General features: G+C 49.9%; 1 protein-coding gene across 6 annotated transcripts in view; it reads right to left on the bottom strand.

Annotated features, from left to right (window-relative positions):
• Window positions 1–159: 159 nt before the first annotated feature.
• ZBTB4 (zinc finger and BTB domain containing 4) overlaps window positions 160–20,635 on the bottom strand; it is a 45,424-nt gene continuing 24,948 nt past the window's right edge. For 3 of the 6 annotated variants that reach the window (XM_061590742.1, XM_061590740.1, XM_061590741.1), the window contains 3 exons: window positions 15,631–15,681; window positions 15,043–15,125; window positions 160–9,127 (listed from right to left, as the gene is read on the bottom strand). In XM_061590742.1, the coding sequence (XP_061446726.1) occupies window positions 5,348–9,112 (3,765 nt within the window). In that variant the 5' untranslated portion in view covers window positions 9,113–9,127; window positions 15,043–15,125; window positions 15,631–15,681 and the 3' untranslated portion in view covers window positions 160–5,347. The remainder of the gene's footprint in view (window positions 9,128–15,042; window positions 15,126–15,630; window positions 15,682–20,635) is intronic. The other 3 variants (XM_061590743.1, XM_061590739.1, XM_061590744.1) reach the window with 2 other exon arrangements.

Here is a 20,635-nt window from a genome sequence, read left to right on the forward strand (position 1 = left end):
ACCCAGGCACTCCTTGGCTGCGAGAGTTTTAGCAGCAAAACCGCCTTCAAGGGGTTTATGTTTGCAGGGCAGACTCTGTGCATTGCCCAGGTCAGGAAACAAGAGACTCACAGCCACGTGGAGTTACGTTGGGGGGGGTTGTGTGTGTGTTTGCAACAGTTTTGCATTGAGCGTATAATTGTCTTTTTATTCTGAAGAAGTTATTGGAGTTACACACAAAGATGCAGAAAGATAAATATACGGTATTTTGTCTAACGGACTCTTCACACGGTCACACTTGGAACAGAGACCAGGAAAAAGCGGAAAAAATTATTATTCATCCTCATCCTTATTATTAACATTTTTGTATGTCCCCCCCCCTATTTTATATTTTTAAAACCCTTGGTCTTGTTTTCCTTTTCTCTCCTTTTCCTTAAAACGGTTTCAGTAAATCTCTAAAGTGCCATAAAACTAGCTAGAGGTGCTTCTAGAAAATAAAAACAAAAAGACAAGTTACATTCAGTAGCAAACGGTCAACAATCACCAAGACCCCCCCAATGGCAAAGTGCAAAAGATGGGAGACGGACAGCTATGTACATGTCAGTGACCGCCCTTCTGTCCCTCCCTCCCCCAGTGACCCACTACCTCCCCCTCGCCACTGAAGGGGAAGTAGGGTACCTTCCCAAAATAACTTTGGTGCTCTCTCTGTGTCCCATCACCAACCCTGTTCCCTTCTGCTCCCACCCACAGGGACCTCTTTCATGCATTTGCTGTGAGACTGCAAACAACTCCTTCTGGCAAATGCATTGCTTGCTAGATTGCAGCAGGAATTGCATGTGACTTCTTGAAGATAAAAGAACCTGGCAGGCCCCCTACATTTCCCCCTAGCCCCACCCCCATGGGACTGAGTGCTTCAGGGCCCTACTGCAGGATGGGGGATCTACACTGAAGTGCGTCTGGGTCTGATCTTCCAACCTGGCAGGCTCTTGCCTGTCTGCACTTCAGGCTGAAAACCCAAGACCCAGGTCTAGTGTGCTTCCCACGGCTCCTACCCAGGGAAGCAGCCGTTTGAGGAACGGGCTGGAGCTGTGGGTCTGCCACTGCACCTGCCCATGGAGTGGGGTCCTTGGGGTGCCAGATCCCAGCGGAAGGGGCCTGCCCTTTAGGTAAGTTGGCTGCAGGCGGCCAGCCCTGAATAACGCGCCATTTATAATGCTACAGGTAGGTAATAATGCAGGTGATGGGGGAAGAGAAAGGAAGTTCCCCTCCCCACTCGGTCTGAGCAGTGCCTTCTTACTGGTGGTGCAGCAAAAATGAGGGAGAACCAGGAATGTGCATTTTGCTGCATTGCAGGAAGGGGGCGGGATGGCACTATGGCAAGACATCGCTCTGCCAGCAGCAGCAGCAGCAGGGGAGGAACCACCCACGTGGAATGCATGAAATGCTGCAGCATAAAAGTGCAGGGGGGGGAGAAAAAGGAGATTCTGCACTCCAAAGTGGCATTGCAAAAAGGGGGGGAGGAAAGCAGGGATCAGCAGCTAGGATGAAAAGGCGGCGGCGGGGGAGGGAACAGAAATCTGCATGCCAGGTTTTCACTCTGCTGCAGGAGAGCCTGTTTTGTGTGTGTGGTTCTATGCACACACGCTCCTCTCGGAAAGAAGTGGAAGAGACATCAGCTTCTGCAAGCCGGGCAAGGGGAGGAGTATATTGTATGGTGCGTCTCCATGCACAGGGAAGGGGGAGAGACCTTTGTGCTGCAGTGCATTTCCTGCACAGTGCTGCAGCTTGACACTGCTCACCAGGGTCACTTGTGTCAATGCACTGATGCATGTCGCAGTTGTCTCTCTCCCACCTCCAACTGGCTGTCTTGGAGTTTCAGAACAAGGGTCAAAGGCCACCAAGAGCCCCCTCCAAGGAAACCAGTGCTCACCCTGAAACACACGCATGCTTGTCCAGCACTGAGTGCACCTCCATTTCCAGACCCTCTTCCTGCACTCCCCATCCCCTGCTTTGCCAATGGTCAAGGGAAACCCTTCCTTTTTTGTGCCCTGGCATCCTCAGGGTGTTCAAAATGGCAACCTCCCCCACAGCAGCCCCCTTAAGGAAGGTGGTGGCGACCAAGCGGGCAGGGGCTCTTCTTCCCCCCACCATCTGCAGACTGGAATGGCAAGCCCCTCCCTTGAAGGGGAGCAAGACTCCTGGCCTTCCGTGGCAAGGTGATGCCTATGGCGGAGGGCAGCTTTCAACACAAGTCCTTGAGGGGTGCTGAAGGAGAGCCCTTCGAATAACAAGGGGTGTCTAGAGCTGGGGTCAGGGCTGATAATGGAAGGTCCCTACCCCGGCTAGGATTTTCGAGTTTAGGAAGAAAGTTGCAAGGGCAAAAATGTAGGAAGGTGGTGGGTTTTGAGGGCAAAGTTAAAGCTCATTTTCAGCAATAAGGAATGGTGGGTAGATATTAAAAGGGTGTTGGGGGGGGATGTCCACAAGAACATTCTCCTGCACAGGAACTGGAATGTTCTCCAACCCTTTGACAGGGTCGTGCCAGGAGGTGGGCAAACTTTTTAATTTTGTCAGTTCTACTTTGCTTGTTCCTAGAGCCTGAAGTGTAACCAACTACAGAAAGCTGAAAGAGGCAAAATTCAAAAACACATGCGCCTGTGAGCATACTCTGAGCCTGGGGATTTTCTTTTTGGTACCAGAATGAACTGAGTTTACAGTCCTGGCCAGCTTTCTTCGCTTCAGCAACCTGATTTAGGAGCTGAAAAGTAGTTTTGTTGCTATTGTAAACTGGAAGTCAGAAATCCTTGGCAATCCACTGCTAATCAGAGAGATCTCCACTAGAGGATCCTTCCGAATTATACTTTGCAACAGCCTTCCCCAGCCTGGTACCCTTTCAGATCCTTTGGATTATTTTAATTTTTTATTTGATTTATATCCCGCCCTTCCTCCCGGTAGAAGCCCAGGGCAGCATTATAAAGATGCAAAACATCCAGAGGGTGCCAGGGTGAGGAAGGGTGCATTAAAATATTTAATATGTGTAACTGTTTTCCTCCTTGAATCCATCATTTTCCTAAACCTTTTGGCAAAATTCTGCCCCCCCTTAAAAATCCTAAAAAAAAATTCCATATATTGTTTTTGAAAACCCTTCTATTTCCTTTGTAAAGGTCATGCAGTTTTCCAGAGGTGTCAGTTTTCAGTCCTGTTTCTCCGCCACCCAATTAGTTTTTGTTTTGTGTTTAAAATAAAATCCCTGTTGTTTTGGTCCTTATTCACTGAAAAAAAAATCACACACTTAAATTTAAGTTTTTCATCAGGGAAGGGGGGGGAGAATCCAGTATCCCAAGGATTAAATCAACGACGACAGATAAGCTATCTCTAACCTTTGGCTTTTAACAGGACAATTGCTCCCCGCCCCTTTTTCTAAACTAAAATTTCAATTCCCTAATATATGCTTGATTTTCTTCTGGATACAGCACTCCATTTTCCCTAATTGTAAAAAAATATTTAGTGGTTATTTTTTGGGGTTTGTAGCAAGAAAAGAAGGGAAAAAGGAAGAACCACATTTCAATTGCCCTAGAGTGGCTATTTCCTGGAGAGGAATGAACACAACCCATCTCTTAAACATTTTTGCAAACTATGGACCACTGAGGAGGCATTGTTACAGATGAGGCTTACAGCAGGGCTTGCTTAAATGGGCTTTTCTAATGGAAATATAAGCCCTACATGGACCAGAATGCCCATTCACTGCTCTTCAGCCCTTGTGAGGCTCTAAGCTCATTTAAGCCACACACAAGAAACGGCTACTCTCTGTTGCATTAAACAGGCCTAATTTTTTTTTCTTACAGAGGCAGCAGCTTAAGGATTGAGTTCTTGGGGGGGGGAGATAGCACAGGAGGGTTTTTGTTTTGTTTTTCTGGACTGCTAAATGTAACTATAACTGTCCTGTTGGGGGATTCCAGCATGGTGGACGGGGGAGGAGGTGGGGGGGGGAGTGGACCTATGCACAGTTTTGCAAAGTGGGCTAAAGACCCTTTCGTGTGCAGGTGGCATGAGCTTTGCTAACATTAAAATCACAGTACACAGTGGAATCCGGTCTGCTTGCCCACCCCACCCCCAAATGATAAGAGCTGCACTTGCCTCCCCATCCCCCCCAAAAAGGGCATGCTAAGACAGTGCCAACATGCTCCCCCACCCACCAAAGTGTGTGTATATGCAATGCAGGGGGGTGGGCTTTTTGTCTTTTTGCAGCACCCCCTAGCACTGTGGGTTAAAGGAAGTTTCCGGAAGCCCCAGATCCCACAGAAACGCTCTGGCTATTCCTCACCAGCTCAGCAGGATGCCCTGCCTTGTCCCAGCCCCCCCTTACCCCGCCTCCCTCCAGCTGAAAGGAAAATGTGATTCATCTCATTCAAGCTGCAAAACAAAACTAAACTAAACTAAACAAAAAAGACCCCGCCCTCGTGTGCTGCTCCTTTTTTTCTTTGGCAGCTTCTAAGCAGAGAGAAGAGATGGTCAGTGGGCAGGAGAGGGATCCGAGAGCAAAGATAAAAATAAACACAGGGGGTGGCAGGGTTGGTGGGGATGGGGGGGCGGTCCTATGGAATGAGACCTCCCCCCCCTCACGGGGGGGGACGGGGACGGGACGGGACGACACGTCGTCAATGGCAATTTGTAGGGGGGGATGGAGGGTGCAAGCGGAGTGAGAGATTTGGAAAGACAGGAGAAACTCGGGGGGCGTCCCCTGGTGGGAGAAAGAACTCTGCCCCCAACGGAGGCTCCTCCTCCTCCTCCAAGCAGTGCTTCCTGAACGGCAGAAGTAAGGCAGAGCCCAGAAGAGAGGGGGGAAAGGAGGGTCTGCTTGTGCAAATTCAGTCTTAACTGTGTCTACGGAGCAAGAGGACATTCGTATGGGGTTTGGGAGCTGGGAGGAAAGAGGGGTTACCCTGTACCTATTTTTGCTACTTTTAGAAAAGTCTTGTCTACGGTGCGCCCCACTCGATACGCCCCCAGATGTGAAGCAGGAGGGTGGGGCATTCGTTGAGTCAGATGGCTACACCCCCCGCCCCACTGCTCCCCTCTGGATCTCACAGCGCAAGCTCTTCCCTTCCGCACTGGCCACCAAACACCCCTTCTCAGAAACAGAGGGGGCCGCCTTCGGCAGCCTGGCGTCTTCCAATCGTTTTGGACTCCAGCTCCCATCACAGAGCTGCAGTCCAAAGGAACTGGAAGGCCCCAGGTTGCGGAAGGCTGAAAGGTGTGTCAGGGGTAGGGGGACCAGTGCCGCTCCCTCACCTGCCACAATCGCCCGCCCGCCCATCACCAATGTTTTCGGTGCCTTCCTGCCCCAGCAACATCCCCCCTTTGTCCCTCACAGAAGGTTTCGCTTCTTCAGCCTCTCTGGAGCCGGCAGTTCCCCTCTGCTCTCGTGAGCCGTGCTGGCCCCCACCGGCATCCCCATAGTGGACCCGGTGCCCCCGTCGTGGGCTTCGCTCCGGCATGGGTTCATCGAGTAGCCGAAGACGCTGGGCAGGAAGGGAAGTGGCTGCCCCTTATCGTCCGGGACGACCATGTTCAATGCCACCGGCAGGCTGAAGTTGTACGGGTAGGCGGCGAGGAGCTGGTGGCCGTACATTAACGGGTATGGGTCAGGGTAGAAGCAGACCTTGCCGTCTCCGTCGCTGCCACCTGCTTTGCCCACAGCGTTGAACTGGATGGTGCTAGGATAAGCAAGGAATGAGGGCTTGTCCTCCAGATCCTTCCGGGTCCGACAGCTGCCTGGCACCAGCAACGGCAAAGGGTACTCCTGGACTGGGTACCGCTCTCCTTCCACCTCCGGTGGGGGCGCCAGATCCTCTTTCTGGACCAGGCCGGTGTGTGAGATGACGGGGTCCTGCAGGGAATGTGGTAAACTGGGTGGCATCTCAGCGAGGCTGGCAGTAGCCTCCGGTGGGGGTGGATGGACAGGGACCTCCTCAGGAAAGGGGGGCTTGTTTCCTCCGTCCAGTGGCACAGTCTCCTCTTCTGGCATCGGTGCTGGAGTGCGGCCAGGGTAAGGCTGCGTTTCCATCGCCACAGGCCCTTCCTCCTCCTCCTCCCCAGGAGCGTCCTGCTGGCAAGTGGGGGCCTCCCCGCTTGAGGACGACACCTGCATCTCTTGCGTGGTCTCCTCCTTGATCACAGGCGATGGTGCTGATGGGGCCGGATCAGCGGTCTTCTTCGAGTAGGCAATGACAGTGGCGAGGGCCGGCAACGGGGCCTGCTCAAGCTGCTCACCCTCGTGGCGTTTCATGTGGCGGCTCAGCGCCGCTGCCGTCTTGCAGACTTTTGCACAGTGAGCACAGGTAAACTTTACCAAAGGCTTACGGCCTACACGGTGGGGTGTGCCTTGCAAGGGTGTCGGGGACTGGTCATCCTTGCCAAGGCGTCCATGCACCCTCTCGTGCTTCCTAAGTTTCTTGAGCGCAGAGAAGAGCTTGCCACAAACGCTGCACTCGTGCTTCCACTCAGAGCCCCGCCCACTCCCTGCTTTTAAAGGCTGGTTCATCCCCTCCGTCTCAGGGGTGGCTCCAAAGCCACCTGACACCTCTGCAGGCACGGGCTCGCTGGTCCCCACACTGGCCTCCTCTTGCTCCTCCTCCTCCCTGCCTTCAGCCTCCTCGGCTTTCTCTGTCCTTTTCACCCAGCGCAGTGAGCGCAGCTTGCGACGCCACCGTGACTTTTTCATCTTGGGCCCAGCATTGTTAGTGTTGCTGCCGCCGCCACCACTTGCCTTCCGTTTGGGCTTATAGCTGTAGTACGGTCTCCAGAGCTGGTCCTCCGTGTCCCCCCGGTCACTCTCCTCCTCGCCGCTCTCGTTTGCGTACATCCTGCTGGTGTGCTTACCATGGGGAGCCAGCTGGAGCGGCAGCTGCTTCTCCTCAGTCTGGTCCCTGCCAAAATCAAAGCGCTTCCCCCCAACACGGCCACCTTTGTCCAACATGAGGTCCGTTTCAGAGATTCGACGCTTGACAATAGCTTCTTCGCCGATGCGCACCGTGATCTGGCAGAGGGGGGCAGCACGGCTTTCGGAGGCCGTTCCCACATATGCTGGCTTTGCCATGTAGGTCATGGTGCGTCCAGACCTTGCCCCCCTTGCCCTATGTCCATTCCCGTTTTCTTCCAAAGCCTGCTCATTCACCTTCTGAGACTGCATGTATTCCTTCAACACTTGCTTCTTGATGGGTTTGGCCACTACAGTGGAAGGCGGTGGCTGTGACTGTGGAGACAAAGACCCCTTATCCAGGGGTGCATCTGAAGACTTGCTGTTGTACGTTATCACTGAGGGGGTTTGCGACATCACCGAAGTGCTGTGGACAATCACAGAAGAGGCTGGACGCCCGTAGGCGATAACAGAGGGAGCCTCTGCATTCAGTGGCCCTGGCCGCTTATCTGACTGGCCCTTCTCACCAGTGGTTGGGAGGGTAGGGATCTCTGGGGCAACCACAGATTCTTGCTTCTGAAAGCGTTGTGCCTCTGGCAGCTCCAGGGAGCTGGTGGTGAAGACAGACGGGACATCACTGCTGCCCAACGAGGAGACCAAATTTCCATCCAAGGAGTCCCCATCACCCAGTGCCATGGGGATGGGCTGAGCTGGGAGCAAGAGGTTATCCGGCACCAAACCTTGGCTGTAGGTCTTGTAGGGCCTTTTCTGGGACCGCATGGGCAAGAGCCGGTAGAGTTTCAGAGCGTTGAGTTTAGGCTTATAGCCTCCATTGGGAGTCTTCTCAGAAGAGATCAGACCTGGATTGATCCCATGGAAGGCTTTCTGGTGGGTCTTCAGGTTGTAGTAGGTGACAAAGGTCTCCCAGCAGAAGATGCACTGGTAACGCCGCTCCCCCGTGTGCCAGACCTCATGCTTGGTGCGGTATTCGGCCAAGGCAAAGACTTTGTCACAGTAGCGGCATGGGTACTTTCGCCGCCAGGAGTGGACATTGGAGTGGCGTTTGAGGCTAGAGAGTGTCATATAGGATCGCTCACAAACGGTACAAAAATAGATGATGTGACCATCCACCACTTTGACAAAGTGGTCTTGGTCAGAGATGTAGTCCACTCGTGGCAGGCCCCGGTGGCGGAACATCATGCCCTTCTTGGAAGATGTTGGTGTTGCTGTTGGTTTAGAAGGTAACACAGGATTTGGTTGTGTCTCACCCACAGAGGCACCCTCCTCAGGCTTCTCCACCTCCTTGCATAAAACCTCATGCGTCTGCAGGCGTTTGATGTGGATAAAGCTCTTCCCACAGTGTCGGCAAGACAAAGAACGCCGAGTCCGGTGGAGCTTCATGTGGAGGCTGAGTGCAGATGACGTGGTGAAGGAACGGCTGCAGATTCCACAGCAGAAGGTGCTACTGGCTGGGTAGGAAGCTCCTGATGGGGGTGAGCAGGAGGAGGCCGGCCCTTGATCCACCTCTTTATTGGTGGTAGCAAGAGAGGAATTTCCAGGAGAATTGTCATGGTCCCAGCCGACACTTCCCTTCAGCATGTAAGCCAGGTCAGATTGGGGTGGGGGCGGCACTGTGGCTACGGAGCTGAGGTTGTAAAGGATCTTGGCAGTCTCTGTTTCAGTCTCGGGGCGGGTTTCCCTCACTGGACTCGATGCTTTGGCCAAATCCTGGAAGCAGAGGGGACTGGAAGGCTCTGTGGAACGGGAAGGACAGGTGAGGTCAATCGGTGAGTTGCAAGGCCTGGAGGAGACAGGGCTGGAGTTGTCCATCTTGGTGTCTGCTGAGGGGTCATCCAGATTCTCCAAGCGGGAGATGCCCAGGCGTCGGCCCACAGCTCCAATCTCCTTGGCAGCAGCTGAGCTGGGCACTGAGAGGCGAGAGTTGTAGATGAAGTTGAGGATGTCAGAGAAGACTTCGGCCTGGATGTCGGGAAGCTCCAGGATCTGGCTCGGCTGGAGACACACAGACTCCTCTGAAAGCACCTCCTTAAAGTAAGGGCTGGAGGCTGCGAGAACGTTCTTGTGGGCCTTGAACTTTGTGTCTTCAGCAATTATGGTTATGTCGCAGAACTGGCCACGCAGGCGCTGTTCATTCAGCTGGACCAGAAGGGAGCTGGAGTGGCTGACGTCCGTGACTTCCACAACTGGAGCCATCGTGCTGCCTCAGACCTGTGGAAAGCAAGCAAGTATTGATTACCCTGTTCTCAACAAACAGAGGGGGGCATCAGAGCTTATTTCTGGCGGGCAGGGTGAGAGGGAAGGTGCTCCCTAGCATTGAGACTCTTAAGGAATCCAGCATCTTAGGTTTTCCTGGGAAAAAGCCATGCCTTGTGGTGAAGGTGATGCTGGAGTATAGAGTTCCCGGGGGGGGATGTTTTGGGGGTTGAAAGAAGAAGGGTGAAAGCCAGAAATAAAGACCTTTGAAGAAGGGGCAGAGTGACCTAACAGCTGGATCAGACAGGCAGGGGAGTTTGCTGAGGGTGAAGGAAAAGGAGCAAGGCCTGCTGAGTTGAAGCAAGGAGGGTGGGACCCAGGGACCTGGGCATAAGTATCAGGTTATCTTGTTGGTGTTTATGTGCCTTCAAGTTGCTTTTGACTTATGGCGACCCTATGAATCCGCGACCTCCAATAGCATCTGTTATAAACCACCCTGTTCAGATTTTGTAAGTTCAGGTCTGTGGCTTCCTTTATGGAAACAATCCATCTCTTGCTTGGCCTTCCTCTTTCAAAAAAGAGGAATGCAACAGTTACAGGAGAAGTTTCAGAACAGGGCTCCCATCTGCATCATATGCTTAAAAGTGCTATTATACCACTATAAAGGGTCATGGCTTCTCCCAGTGTGGATTAATTAATTTCCAGGGTGGATTAACAATCAGCCCCTCCTCACAGAGAACTCTGGGAATTGTAGCTCTGAGAGGGGAATGGGAGGTGTCTAACAACTCTCAGAACCCTTCACAAACGACAGTTCCCAGGAATCTTTGAGGGAAGCCATGACAGTTTAAAGACTGTTTAATGATACTGCTTTACATTCATAGTGCAGGTGGGGGCAGAGTCTCTGCAGATCTGGGAAGGCTGCCCAATGGTTAGGAACATCCCCTCTCCCCAGATGCTACACACAGGAAGGGGTGGCAGAAAGCAGCTGAACTCTGGGAAGCCAGAAGGAGTCCAAGAAACCGCAGGCTGTGCTTCTTGACCGTCGAAAAAAAGGTCACTTGGCTGCCGCTGGCATGAGTCACAGCAAGAAAGCAGCAGAGCTTCAGCCGGCACCGACAGGCCTAAGCCCTGCAGAAAGTGAGGCCTGTTTGGCCTACACTATGGACTATGGAGTGAGGAGAAGTCCCCACTCACCACCAGGGCCAGCTTGGCTTCCCACCCACCCTTTTTGGGAGCCATTTTGCTCAAGAACTTCCCCCAGCTGGCAGCCTAAAATGGCTGAAGGAAACAAGGTCTTGGTGCCAGCTCAGATTAACAGCGGATGCGCTGGCCCAGCCCGCTCCAGCTCAGCGCAGGCACCGAGGCCGCTTCAAGCAGCTCGCCTCGCTGCCCCCAGATGCTCAAGCGGCTGCTTTGGCTGGCCATCTCCTTGTGTCAAGTGCTGGCACCCCGCCTGGCCCCTGAAGGCACACTTATTACCCTCTCCGCTTCAAGATACTGAGGCACGGGAGAAAATGTGGCATGCGTGTGAGGGCAACTGTGGTGTCCACCCTGCCTTCCTTTTCTTTTTTTCCCTCAGAGCTCATCTTCCGCATACTTTCCCCTCCCTTGGCCTAGGTGGGACCATCCAGACTTTATGTCAACCTGAGGGCACATCTAGGCCACAAGGACCGGAAGGTGTGCGTGCGTGCTTGTGCCTTTACACATGGTGTGAGACAGAGAGAAAGAATAACACAATGACAACAAATCCTGGAGGGTGCCCCCCCCTCACATACACACACAAAACACACACTCTGCCTTCCTGGCTGTGACGAGAGTACCCAAACGGAAAGGGAGTTTCTATGGAAACAGGCCTGGATGACAGGGAGAGAGGGAGAGGGGGAGAGAGAGAGAGAGAGAGCAGGGGGGAGGGAAGGAGAGGAGGAGGCAGCAGCCCTGTGGTGTGGAGTCAGAATGGATGGTAAAGGCCACGACTCCATGGCAGAGCATCTGCTTTGCATGCAGAAGGTTCAATACCCTGAAACCCTGGACAGACACTGCCAGTCAGTGTAGACAATACAGAGCTAGATGGACCAATGGTCGATCTATGTTCCTATGAAATAAGGCATCAAGGGACACCTTCAGAACTGTCCTGGGGAAATTCTAACAGGTTTAGCAGCAATAATAATAATAATAATAATATTAATAATAATAATAATAAATTTGTGGTTATTATTTGTTTTTATCAGAATTTATTACCCACCCTTCACGCAAAGGTCCCAGGGCGGGTGACAATAATTTTAAACTCATAATTTAAAACAGTTAAAAACAACTGAAACAGCATCAAGGAAAACAGGGTGGGTCCTAAAAATGTACGCCTCTGGTGTCGAAGGCCAGGGTAAAGCTCTTTTCCTAGCCAAGAGATCCTAGACCCACCTGGACCGACACTGCGGTCTCCTCCATCTTCAGGCTTCCTAAGAGACCTCAGGCGCTCGTTGTGCCCAGTCTCTCAGCACCAACTTGGAATGGGTCTCTGAGGAATCCTCTTTAGGCTACATCTACAGCTTTCTTGCTGGTACCAGATCCAAGTAGCCATCACCAGTCTATCAGGCTGAAGACCACACTGTCTCCAGCTTCCCACTATAGATCCTAGAAGGATCACAGAGTTGTTGTGAGGGAAATCTGACCTCACCCACCCCCAGTGGAGACAGCCTAGGATATGACATGGCCATCTATGTTTATCCTGGGATACAAGCCTGCTTTTCTGAGTCTTGCCCCACAGGAGCTGGATGGCTTTACCTTCAGTGCTAAAAGACACTCTGCACATGCCCAGAGGCACAATTCATAATATTATCAGAGCCCTGGGCTCAAGCTTAAGATCTGAAGCTTAGAGAAGAGGACTTGGGTAGGGGGCTCCTATCTCTATTCTTCTGTTTGGAGGGCAATTGCTGTACCACTCTCCATGTACACAACACTTTCTGTCAGGAAGGGGGGGAAATACAAAAATTTCCACCCCGAATGTGAAGATAAATGTGCATCCCCAAAAAGACACAATCGCAGGAAGGGAAGAAAGGAGCAAAACCTGATGCTGCCCACCCGGCACCAGTCGTAAGAAACCCAAACCAGGACAGCAGGGGGAGAGAAACAGCATGAACAGGCTTAGATTCTGTGGATCACGCAGCTCTCTCCATTTGCTGCAGTCTCGGGTGGTGTAACAGGGTAGAGCTCTAAAATGGGGGGGGGGAGAGAAGGGGACGACAAGATAACAGAGGCACGCTAGCTGAGCATAAACAAGACAAGAGGCAGAATGGATTTCTGCAGCCCTCTGTTGCTTGTGAGTCATGAAGGCTGAGGTCAGCAGATTGCTGGGAGCAGCACAGCAGCAAGGGGGGAGGAACTGCAATGTTGGGTCTGTGCACTGAAGGCAGGTGTGTGTGTGTGAAAGAACCTCACTTGCACCAGCCGTTAATGAAATCTTTGCCAACCTGCTGCCCTCCAGATGTTTTGGACTACAACTCTCACCCACTGTGCTGACTGGGGCGGATGGGAATTTGAGAGCACCAGGCTGGCAAAGCTGCTCTATTGCATCTTCTAAAAAACTAGAAAAGTGGCATTATTATTCCATGACAGGAAAGACTGCTGAGTAAGAAGGGAAAGCACCCTGCCGCAAGACCAGGAAACATGTAGGGTCCCATGTTTGATGCAGGCTCCTAAGAATTTTGTTACCAAATTCCTGCTCAAATTTTAATCTCCTAAAACTTTGGATTCTTGAGAGAACTGGACTGAAGAGACCTGGTTTAAATCCACACTTAATGCCTGTGAGCCAGTAAGTTATTCTTTCAACCAAACCTACCTCACAGGATTGTTGGAAGAATGAAATAGGAAAACTCCGTATACTTTGTTCTAAGTTTCTTGGTGGCAGGGTGGGATACTAGATACAGAGGTAAAGCCCTGCCCTCTAATCCCAGGTATGTGCAGACGTGTGGCTACAGGAAACACAATTTACACATTCTCAGAGGCCATCCTCAACAGCCACCCAGCTGTGGTAAATATGAGCCCTTAGGACAGGGGTGAAGAACCTTAGGCCCAGGGGCCAAATGTGGCCAACTATCTGGCCCTTGGAACTCTCTACAGGCCACACCCCTCACTGGCCCTGCTTTGCACCCCAAAGGTTTTTATCTGGCCAGAATATCTCCTCAAACTCTGATAATGCCTCTTGCTCGTCTGGATGGAGGACAGAGGGGGTGGGTGAATCTGTTTGGAAGTAGCTTACTGTACAAAGGTAAAATTTGCGTTCACTGCTCCATCTGCTTTTGCCTCTGGCACTGCCCACCCCTCGCATGGGGCCCTCAGAAAGTTGCCCCTCAGGGCAAAAAGGTTTCCCCACTCCTGTTTTAAAACCTAGCTACTGCAGCCGCCTCCAGACTCGTTCTCCCTATTCGCTGCCTCAGTTTTCCCCATTAAAAAAAAGAAAAATACCAGCAGTTTTCCAAAGAGCAATGAGGTCTCTTAATAAAACAAAACAAAAAGCAAGCACTTTGTACAGTTGGGCAGGGCTGAGGTGGCTATTGACCCCACAGAGTCATTCCACACCCTTCCACATGACTATCAAAATAGATTGATAAAAATGGCAGCCAACTGGCCTTGTGTGTCTCGTATTCGGCAAGCTAGGAAGTCTACAGCTGGAGCCAGAGTCTGTTGACACCTCCCTCCATCCCACATGCCATGTTTAATTCGTATAGGTTCCCCCCCCCAAAAAACTGTTTATTTTTGGCTGCAACAGAGTTCCTAGGGGGCAGTGATCTCTGCCAACTCTTGTTAAGGCACCTTGTACACTGATGGGATTGAATAAATATTAGAGATTGCAAACTTGGGAGGGGGCCCCCTCTAGAACAGCGAAACAACAATCCTAGAGGCTGTCAGGATAATCTGATGGCCTAGAAAAGAAGTAATAGGGTAAAAGCACTCATACTGTCTTTTTAAAAACCCTATGGCTGTCGCTGTGGGTGACCCAAAGTTCAACCAGTCAGAGGCCTCAGTTCAATTGCCATGGGCATACAAAGGCCAGAAAAAAGGGCATGGGCTGGTGGGGATCCCAGCACTTGAAATATATTTGGAGAAAGGGGCTAGTTGCCTGGATAGTCGGGTGCTGCTGATCAGGGTCTTAAATATAGGTCAGCCACAGTTCATCCAAATTCAGCCCAGCCAGTCTTGAAAAGCGAGCACTGTAGCTGTAGCCCAGTGCTGGGAAAACTGTGGCCTTCTACAAGTTGTTCGACTACAACTCCCATCTGTCCTAGTTCCTGGCCACGATGGCTGGGGCTGATGTGAGTCAGAACTACTTCTGAAGGGCCACGGATGTCTCTCCCCCTGCCCCCCATTCCAGGTAATCCTGCTAAGAAGACTTTTGAGGTGGGTAAAACTGCTTTACAAGACAACTTTAGATTAAAAAAAAATCATAAATTAAAATGGTGAGCCAAACAGAAAGTTCTAGAAGTCGGCAACAAGCCAAAGCAAAGGCTCTAGAAGAGTTAAGGTGGGCCTGCGCAACCATGGAAACACGCTACAGGCAGCCAGATCCTCTGTGGTGGTTGCCATGGGGACCAGAGCTAGAAGTAGGGGCTGGCCTAGATCCAGGCACAAGCAAGGAGGTAGTGATTGGCCTACATACAGCCACTGTTGCTATGGAGACCAGAACAGGAACAGGGAAATATGGTGGGTCTGGAAGCAGGCAGCATTTCCATAGAGACCATGCAGGATAGGCCAGGCCACCCTTCCCCAACCTGGTGCCCTCCAGACATTTTGGACAGTAACTCCCATAATCCACAAATAGTTGGAGGTCACCAAGGTGGGGACCGGTAGGCCAGACCTTCTAAAGAGGCCCACCTGTCCAGATATACAACCCCAAGAAGGCCCAGTAAAAAAAGAAGGGGGATGGAAGTTAGCCTTACCTAGGCAAGTTGGCCTCATCTACTGGGCGTCTGTATCCCTGTTCCTCAATCCGTTGTCTCCAAATTCGCCTGAGCAGGACCCTCTGGGTTTGGGGGAGGAAAGAGGCATGGTGTTACCCCAAATTTAAACTGTTCATTATTTCTGCCCCACCCCCCATTCTGCTGCTAGAAAATCTGTATTCTGCACTCAAACCATATGTGCAGATTTGTTTCACCCAACTTGCTAAAATTTGTGATTTTGCAGAACAGGTCATAAATAGTCAAATGGCGAGCAGAGTTGAGGGGTTCTGCTACTTTACAGGCATATGAACAAGGAAGAGGCCACAGCCCTCAAGGAAGGGACATTCTTATGGAAACAGACTTTTCTAACGTCCTATCCTCAGTAAACTGCAGGCATGGATTCAAATCTTTTGCCCATTCATGAGAACTAGAAGCTTGGTTTTTTAAAAAACAAAGCTGAGATTCTCAGGAATTCAAATCCCACATGATGGACTATCCCATTAAGGAAGAAACAGCTTGGGAAAGATTGAGAGCCTCAGTTTTTCCTCTGTCAAATACGACAAGATAGTAGCATTAACTGGGACTTACCCTTTATGTGCAATTCCTGTTACTCCCTCTTAAGTCTTAGATGAGGCCAGGCTAGAAATAAGAACAATTCCCACTTCATTTGGAAATACTTTAAATGCTAGTATGTTTCCTTAGTATCAAAAATAAAGTTTGCTTTCAACATCTTTCCCTGAATGCCCATCTGCCATTCTGATAGAAGCATACATACACCATGAAAAATTTGCCCATATTTGCATGATAAAAATGAGTTTGTGATCAACCTGCCCAGACAGTGCAGGCTGAAAACCTACAACTTTCAATGCATTTGGATTACCGGAAAAACAAAATCATATAATATGATCCACAGCATTAAACAGTGGATACTGGAGTGAATGGTATGAAACCCTTAATTGCTCTTATTTTCAGCCTCCTGAAGAATCATTTGGGGAAAACAAAACATTTAAAAAAAAAGGATGTCACCAACTTGCAGAGTTGTAATTTTAATAGCTCCTGGAGCACTGATATGTGGACCTATTTTAGGTTTGCATGACCATGTCGCTGAAATTCTTTTGTCCTCTCCCTTCTCACCTAAAGGAAGCCTTCCTCAAGCCTCTCTGTCCTTATTGTTTTAATCCAAAGGGGGAATGCCCACACGGATTCTGTGCCAGGCTCTCTGCTTTGTGCACCATTCATGGAGTACCACCAGCCTTACCACTGGCTTTGGGCCACAAATTCCTGTCCCCGCTTTCAAAAAAACACACAAAAAAACCCGTGTTCAGATCCAACCCTGACCCTTAGCAGGCCCAGCTATGAAGCAAAGATTGCAGACAGCTTTGGTCCAATTCTGCTTCTAACCACTAGATGTCATTCCCTTTTACTGCAGAATCTCAAGCCCTGGCTCCTACCCACCAAACCTCCCCCCCAAAATTCAGAAAACCCAGAAGTCCAGGATCCCAGTGCTAGGTGCTCTTCCTCTCTTGGCATCAGCAGTGCCTGCTGTCCCCAAGATGTTTCAACCATATCACCCAGGCTGTGGAAAGCACTGAGCCTCTGAGCTTGCACTCAGAGGAAACCTGATCCCCTGCCATTTCCGGAGAGCCTGTGATCTCAGCAGAGCTGAGTGTGTTGCGTTAACCTCCTCCTCCCAAGCTTAACATTAGAAGAATGCAGGGGGGGGGAGAGAGAGAGAGAGAGAGAGAGAGGGAAAAAAACCTTTTCTAGCTGCCAACAAAAAAGAGGCTGCAGCCTCCGCAGTAACCCTTGCTGCGCAACAGATCAGGGCACAAGGATCACTCAGAGGCATGTGACCTGCGTGCATGATTGTCAGAAACAGAAGACAGTTAAGCGCGTGTGTCAGTATTACAGCTGGGTGTAACTGAAGATGGGGATGTGATCTGCCACACTCACACAGTCTGACTGGAAAGAGATTCAGGTGTCTTGGATATAGGCTGTGTCTGTGTGGATTTACATTCCTCTGTAAGACAGGAAAACGCCACAGAAGATGAGTGTCGTGTGTCCGCTAGGAACAGTCAGATGCTGTTTTGGTATGTGGGTCAAGCAGAGTGGCAAACAGGCGTCATCCAATCGGATTTGGTCGGGGTGTAACCCTCAACGGCGTGAAGTAACTGAGTTTGTATGTTTTGCATACAGCAGGTATGATGTAATTCCAGAATGAACAATGTGGTCAGGAAAACAGAGGTTGGCAACTGGATTAGATGTAGGTTGATGTCTTGGAGGGTGCCTGGGGTGGGCAGAAGAGAGGGAAACAGGGAGAAATGACAGAGTGCATCTGCGGGAACTTGCTTGTATTAATTTCCCTGCAAATCTGAAAGCAACTGGGCTTTGCACATCAACAGAGCTGGGGGTGAACACAGAATTCAAGGGAGGCAGTTGGGAGCTATTTGTGCACAGTTGACAGGCACAGCCTGGTGTGAACGGCCTTGGATATAGCCTGATATAACTGCAGCATAGAGGTCAAGGCTTCAGAACAACTGTGAAGGCACAGGCCAAGTGGTGCAGTCGGGTACAATTTTGGTGAAGCACTGAGTTAGGAAAAAAACAAGTGTGCATGCACGCACACCATTGGAAGCGAGCAATGGAGGGGAAAATCACAACAGATGCAGAGGGGTCAGGGTTTGAAGTCAACCATAGCTACACGGAATGAGAATTTGACTGACAGCTACAGCCTGACGTAACTGCAAGTGCTATCAGACAGAGTCCAGCCTGTGTCATTTTACAGCTAATAAATAACTCTGATGAATTATTTTTCCCTTTCAAGCAAGACAAGAAAATCGCTTTTCAGCCAGAGGAAGTAGCCAAGCACTCACAAATCATTAACTGAAAAACAACACCAGGTGTCACCATAGAAACGCCAAACACTTTGCTTTTTTCCCTAAACCAAGAGGTTGAACGGCAAAAGAAGTCACTTAATACCAGGAGAGGACTCAAGTCTCCCAGTTCTCATCAGCAACAGCTGACTAGACCCTCCAGCAATGAGTGGTGTGTGTGTGTGTCTCACTCCATAACAACCAGAGCTGTCATTCACAGTTGTCAAAGAAGAACAAGCTGTTGAACTCAGGTCCTGGAAAACATGAGGAAGTGCTCCCTCTTTTAATCAGAGGGCAAGGATTTTCACACAGTTGCTACTTTAAAAAATAATGTATGCCCATACCAAGTCTCATGACATCCAGAGCCAAAAAGGCACTAAAGAGATTCTGAATTTTTATTGGCCAAGTTACCTGTGTCATCATAGGGCTTCCTTCATCTCCCCCATCCCACTCATTTTTACAGAGACTAAAAAAACTACTTAAGACGAACATACTCACCGTCCTATAGACAAACCCTCTGTACAAAATCCACACACATTTTCACAACTGTAACCCCAACATAAATAATGTGTATAAGCAACCCCCAGATGTCCAAGATCTCTTGCAGGATAACTTTTCCAAGCATTCACAAATGATGCTCTTGTATACACACTGCTCTGAATCTATGTGGCACACAAAATCTTACCCAGCAGTAGTAGATCACTAGCACACACACACACAACCGCCCTGCACGCACAAGCATGCAATTCCATTAAAGGGAAGGACAGGGTTTCTAAAAAGCTGCTGAGGGTGGCTGGGGGTGCTGACTGCAAACTGCTGTCTCATGTAAAGAGATGATAGGCCTCCATGCCTCTGCTAAAAAAAACACCATGACTGAACAAAGCAGTGAACTTCTCTGAACAACTGTATGTACCATTAACAATTATATGTACAAGTCATAGAGTACATTGTTCTGTAAACATAGTTTTTTTAAAGCAATAGGAGTGAAAATAAGTTGTTTAAGTTTAAAAATTCATATTATTGGGTCGCTACAGAGAAGAACCATTGAAATTAAAGGCCATGACTAATTTAGGTTAGTTAACTTTCAATAGGCCGACTCTGAGTAAGATTTAGTTGGAAACAATCCATTCTCTTCTTTTATGTTTGTAAGCTACTTTTGATAGGCATAGCCTGAACAAGCAGCCTAGAAGTATTTTTTATAAACACACACACACACATACACACAAACCAAGGTGGTTGTGGTGGCTGGCAAGTGTTATTAGGGACCCCAAAGTCTCAACCAGCTAATCAAAAGGAGCTGGATATTGGTTTCTTGTGACAATCAACTGTTAAGAGAGTGGTGAACACAATCTTTCACTCACTCTTACCCAGAATAACTATCAACCCCCAGTTTCATACTTCCTAATATAGATTAAAAACGTAAGATCCTAAGAAGAGCCTGGCTCCTAGATCAGATCAAAGACGGGGCCACCTAGTCCAGCATCCTGTTCTCACAGGGGCCAACCTGATGCCTCTGCAGCTAGGACAGGGAATGTGCGACCCTCCAGAGGTTGTTGGACTCCAACTCCCATCAACCCCAGCGAGCATGGCCACTAGTCAAGGATGATGGGCTCTATAGCCCAACAACATCTGTAGGGCCACAGATTCCCCACCTCTGCCCTATGGGAAGTCTGCAAGTAGTTTCATTATTATGATTCCATTATTACGATACCTACTGCAAAAAGTTCACTTATGAAATCAGGTGGGGCTGAGAAGGAGGGGGTGAAATTTGCACCTTTGTATCATTTATTTTTAGCTTTCTTGACAGAGAGTAACAAGGAGCAGCTGATCCCATAAGTGATCTTGCATCTGTGCTCCAATTCAGAAGTATGAAGGACGGTTCAGATGTCCTAAGAAGTGTCTTCTCTGCATTAAATCCTCTTAATATCCAGTCTTTACGCTGAGAGTTTGGTATTATGGAACAAAGATCACGTACTAGGAGCCTTTCCGGGCCTCTCAATTTCAAGCAAAGGCCTGTTTTTGACGTTCAGCTGGGACGCTTTCCATGGAAGAATGACCTTTTCTGTGCAAAGGGGAGAGAGCTTATTCCTGTTAGCAGCAAGGAGGAGTCCTGGCTTACAGAGCAGCAGCAGCAGCCGCAGCGAGGCAGTATGAAAGAGGGAGGGCGAAACCAACCTTACAATGAAGACCAGAAAGGCTGGAAGTCCTCCAGGGAAAAAAACAACCCAACCCGCCACCCTGTCCCCTGGAAATGCCCTAAACCAGAGCTGGCATCAGAACAAGATGGCCGCCAGCCTGCCACAAGGGTGACATCAGCAACCTCTTGTGGGCCTCCCTGTGAACCATGTGCCTGAGCAACACTGCCACACGCTGGGAATGCGTTCCTACAAAAAGGCAACCAAATCTTGAGGAAGTTTCCCCTGGGATTACACCGATTCTTTTTACCACATATAGGAGTTAGGGATCATAGAACAGTAGAATTGAAAGGGACCTATAAGGCCATCAAGTCCAACCCGCTACTCCATGCAGGAATCCACCTTAAAGGATACCCAACAGGTGCCTGTCCAGCTGCCTCTTGCATGCCTCCAGTGTTGGAGAGCCCATCACCTCCCTAGGTCATTGGTTCCATTTTCGTTCCACTCTAACAGTTAGGAAATTGTTCCTGATGTTCAGTCTAAATCTGGCGTCCTGTAACTTGAGCACATTATTCCTTGTCCTGC

This window comes from Rhineura floridana, chromosome 11 (genome assembly GCF_030035675.1).
Source record: "Rhineura floridana isolate rRhiFlo1 chromosome 11, rRhiFlo1.hap2, whole genome shotgun sequence".
Lineage (NCBI taxonomy): Eukaryota > Metazoa > Chordata > Lepidosauria > Squamata > Rhineuridae > Rhineura > Rhineura floridana.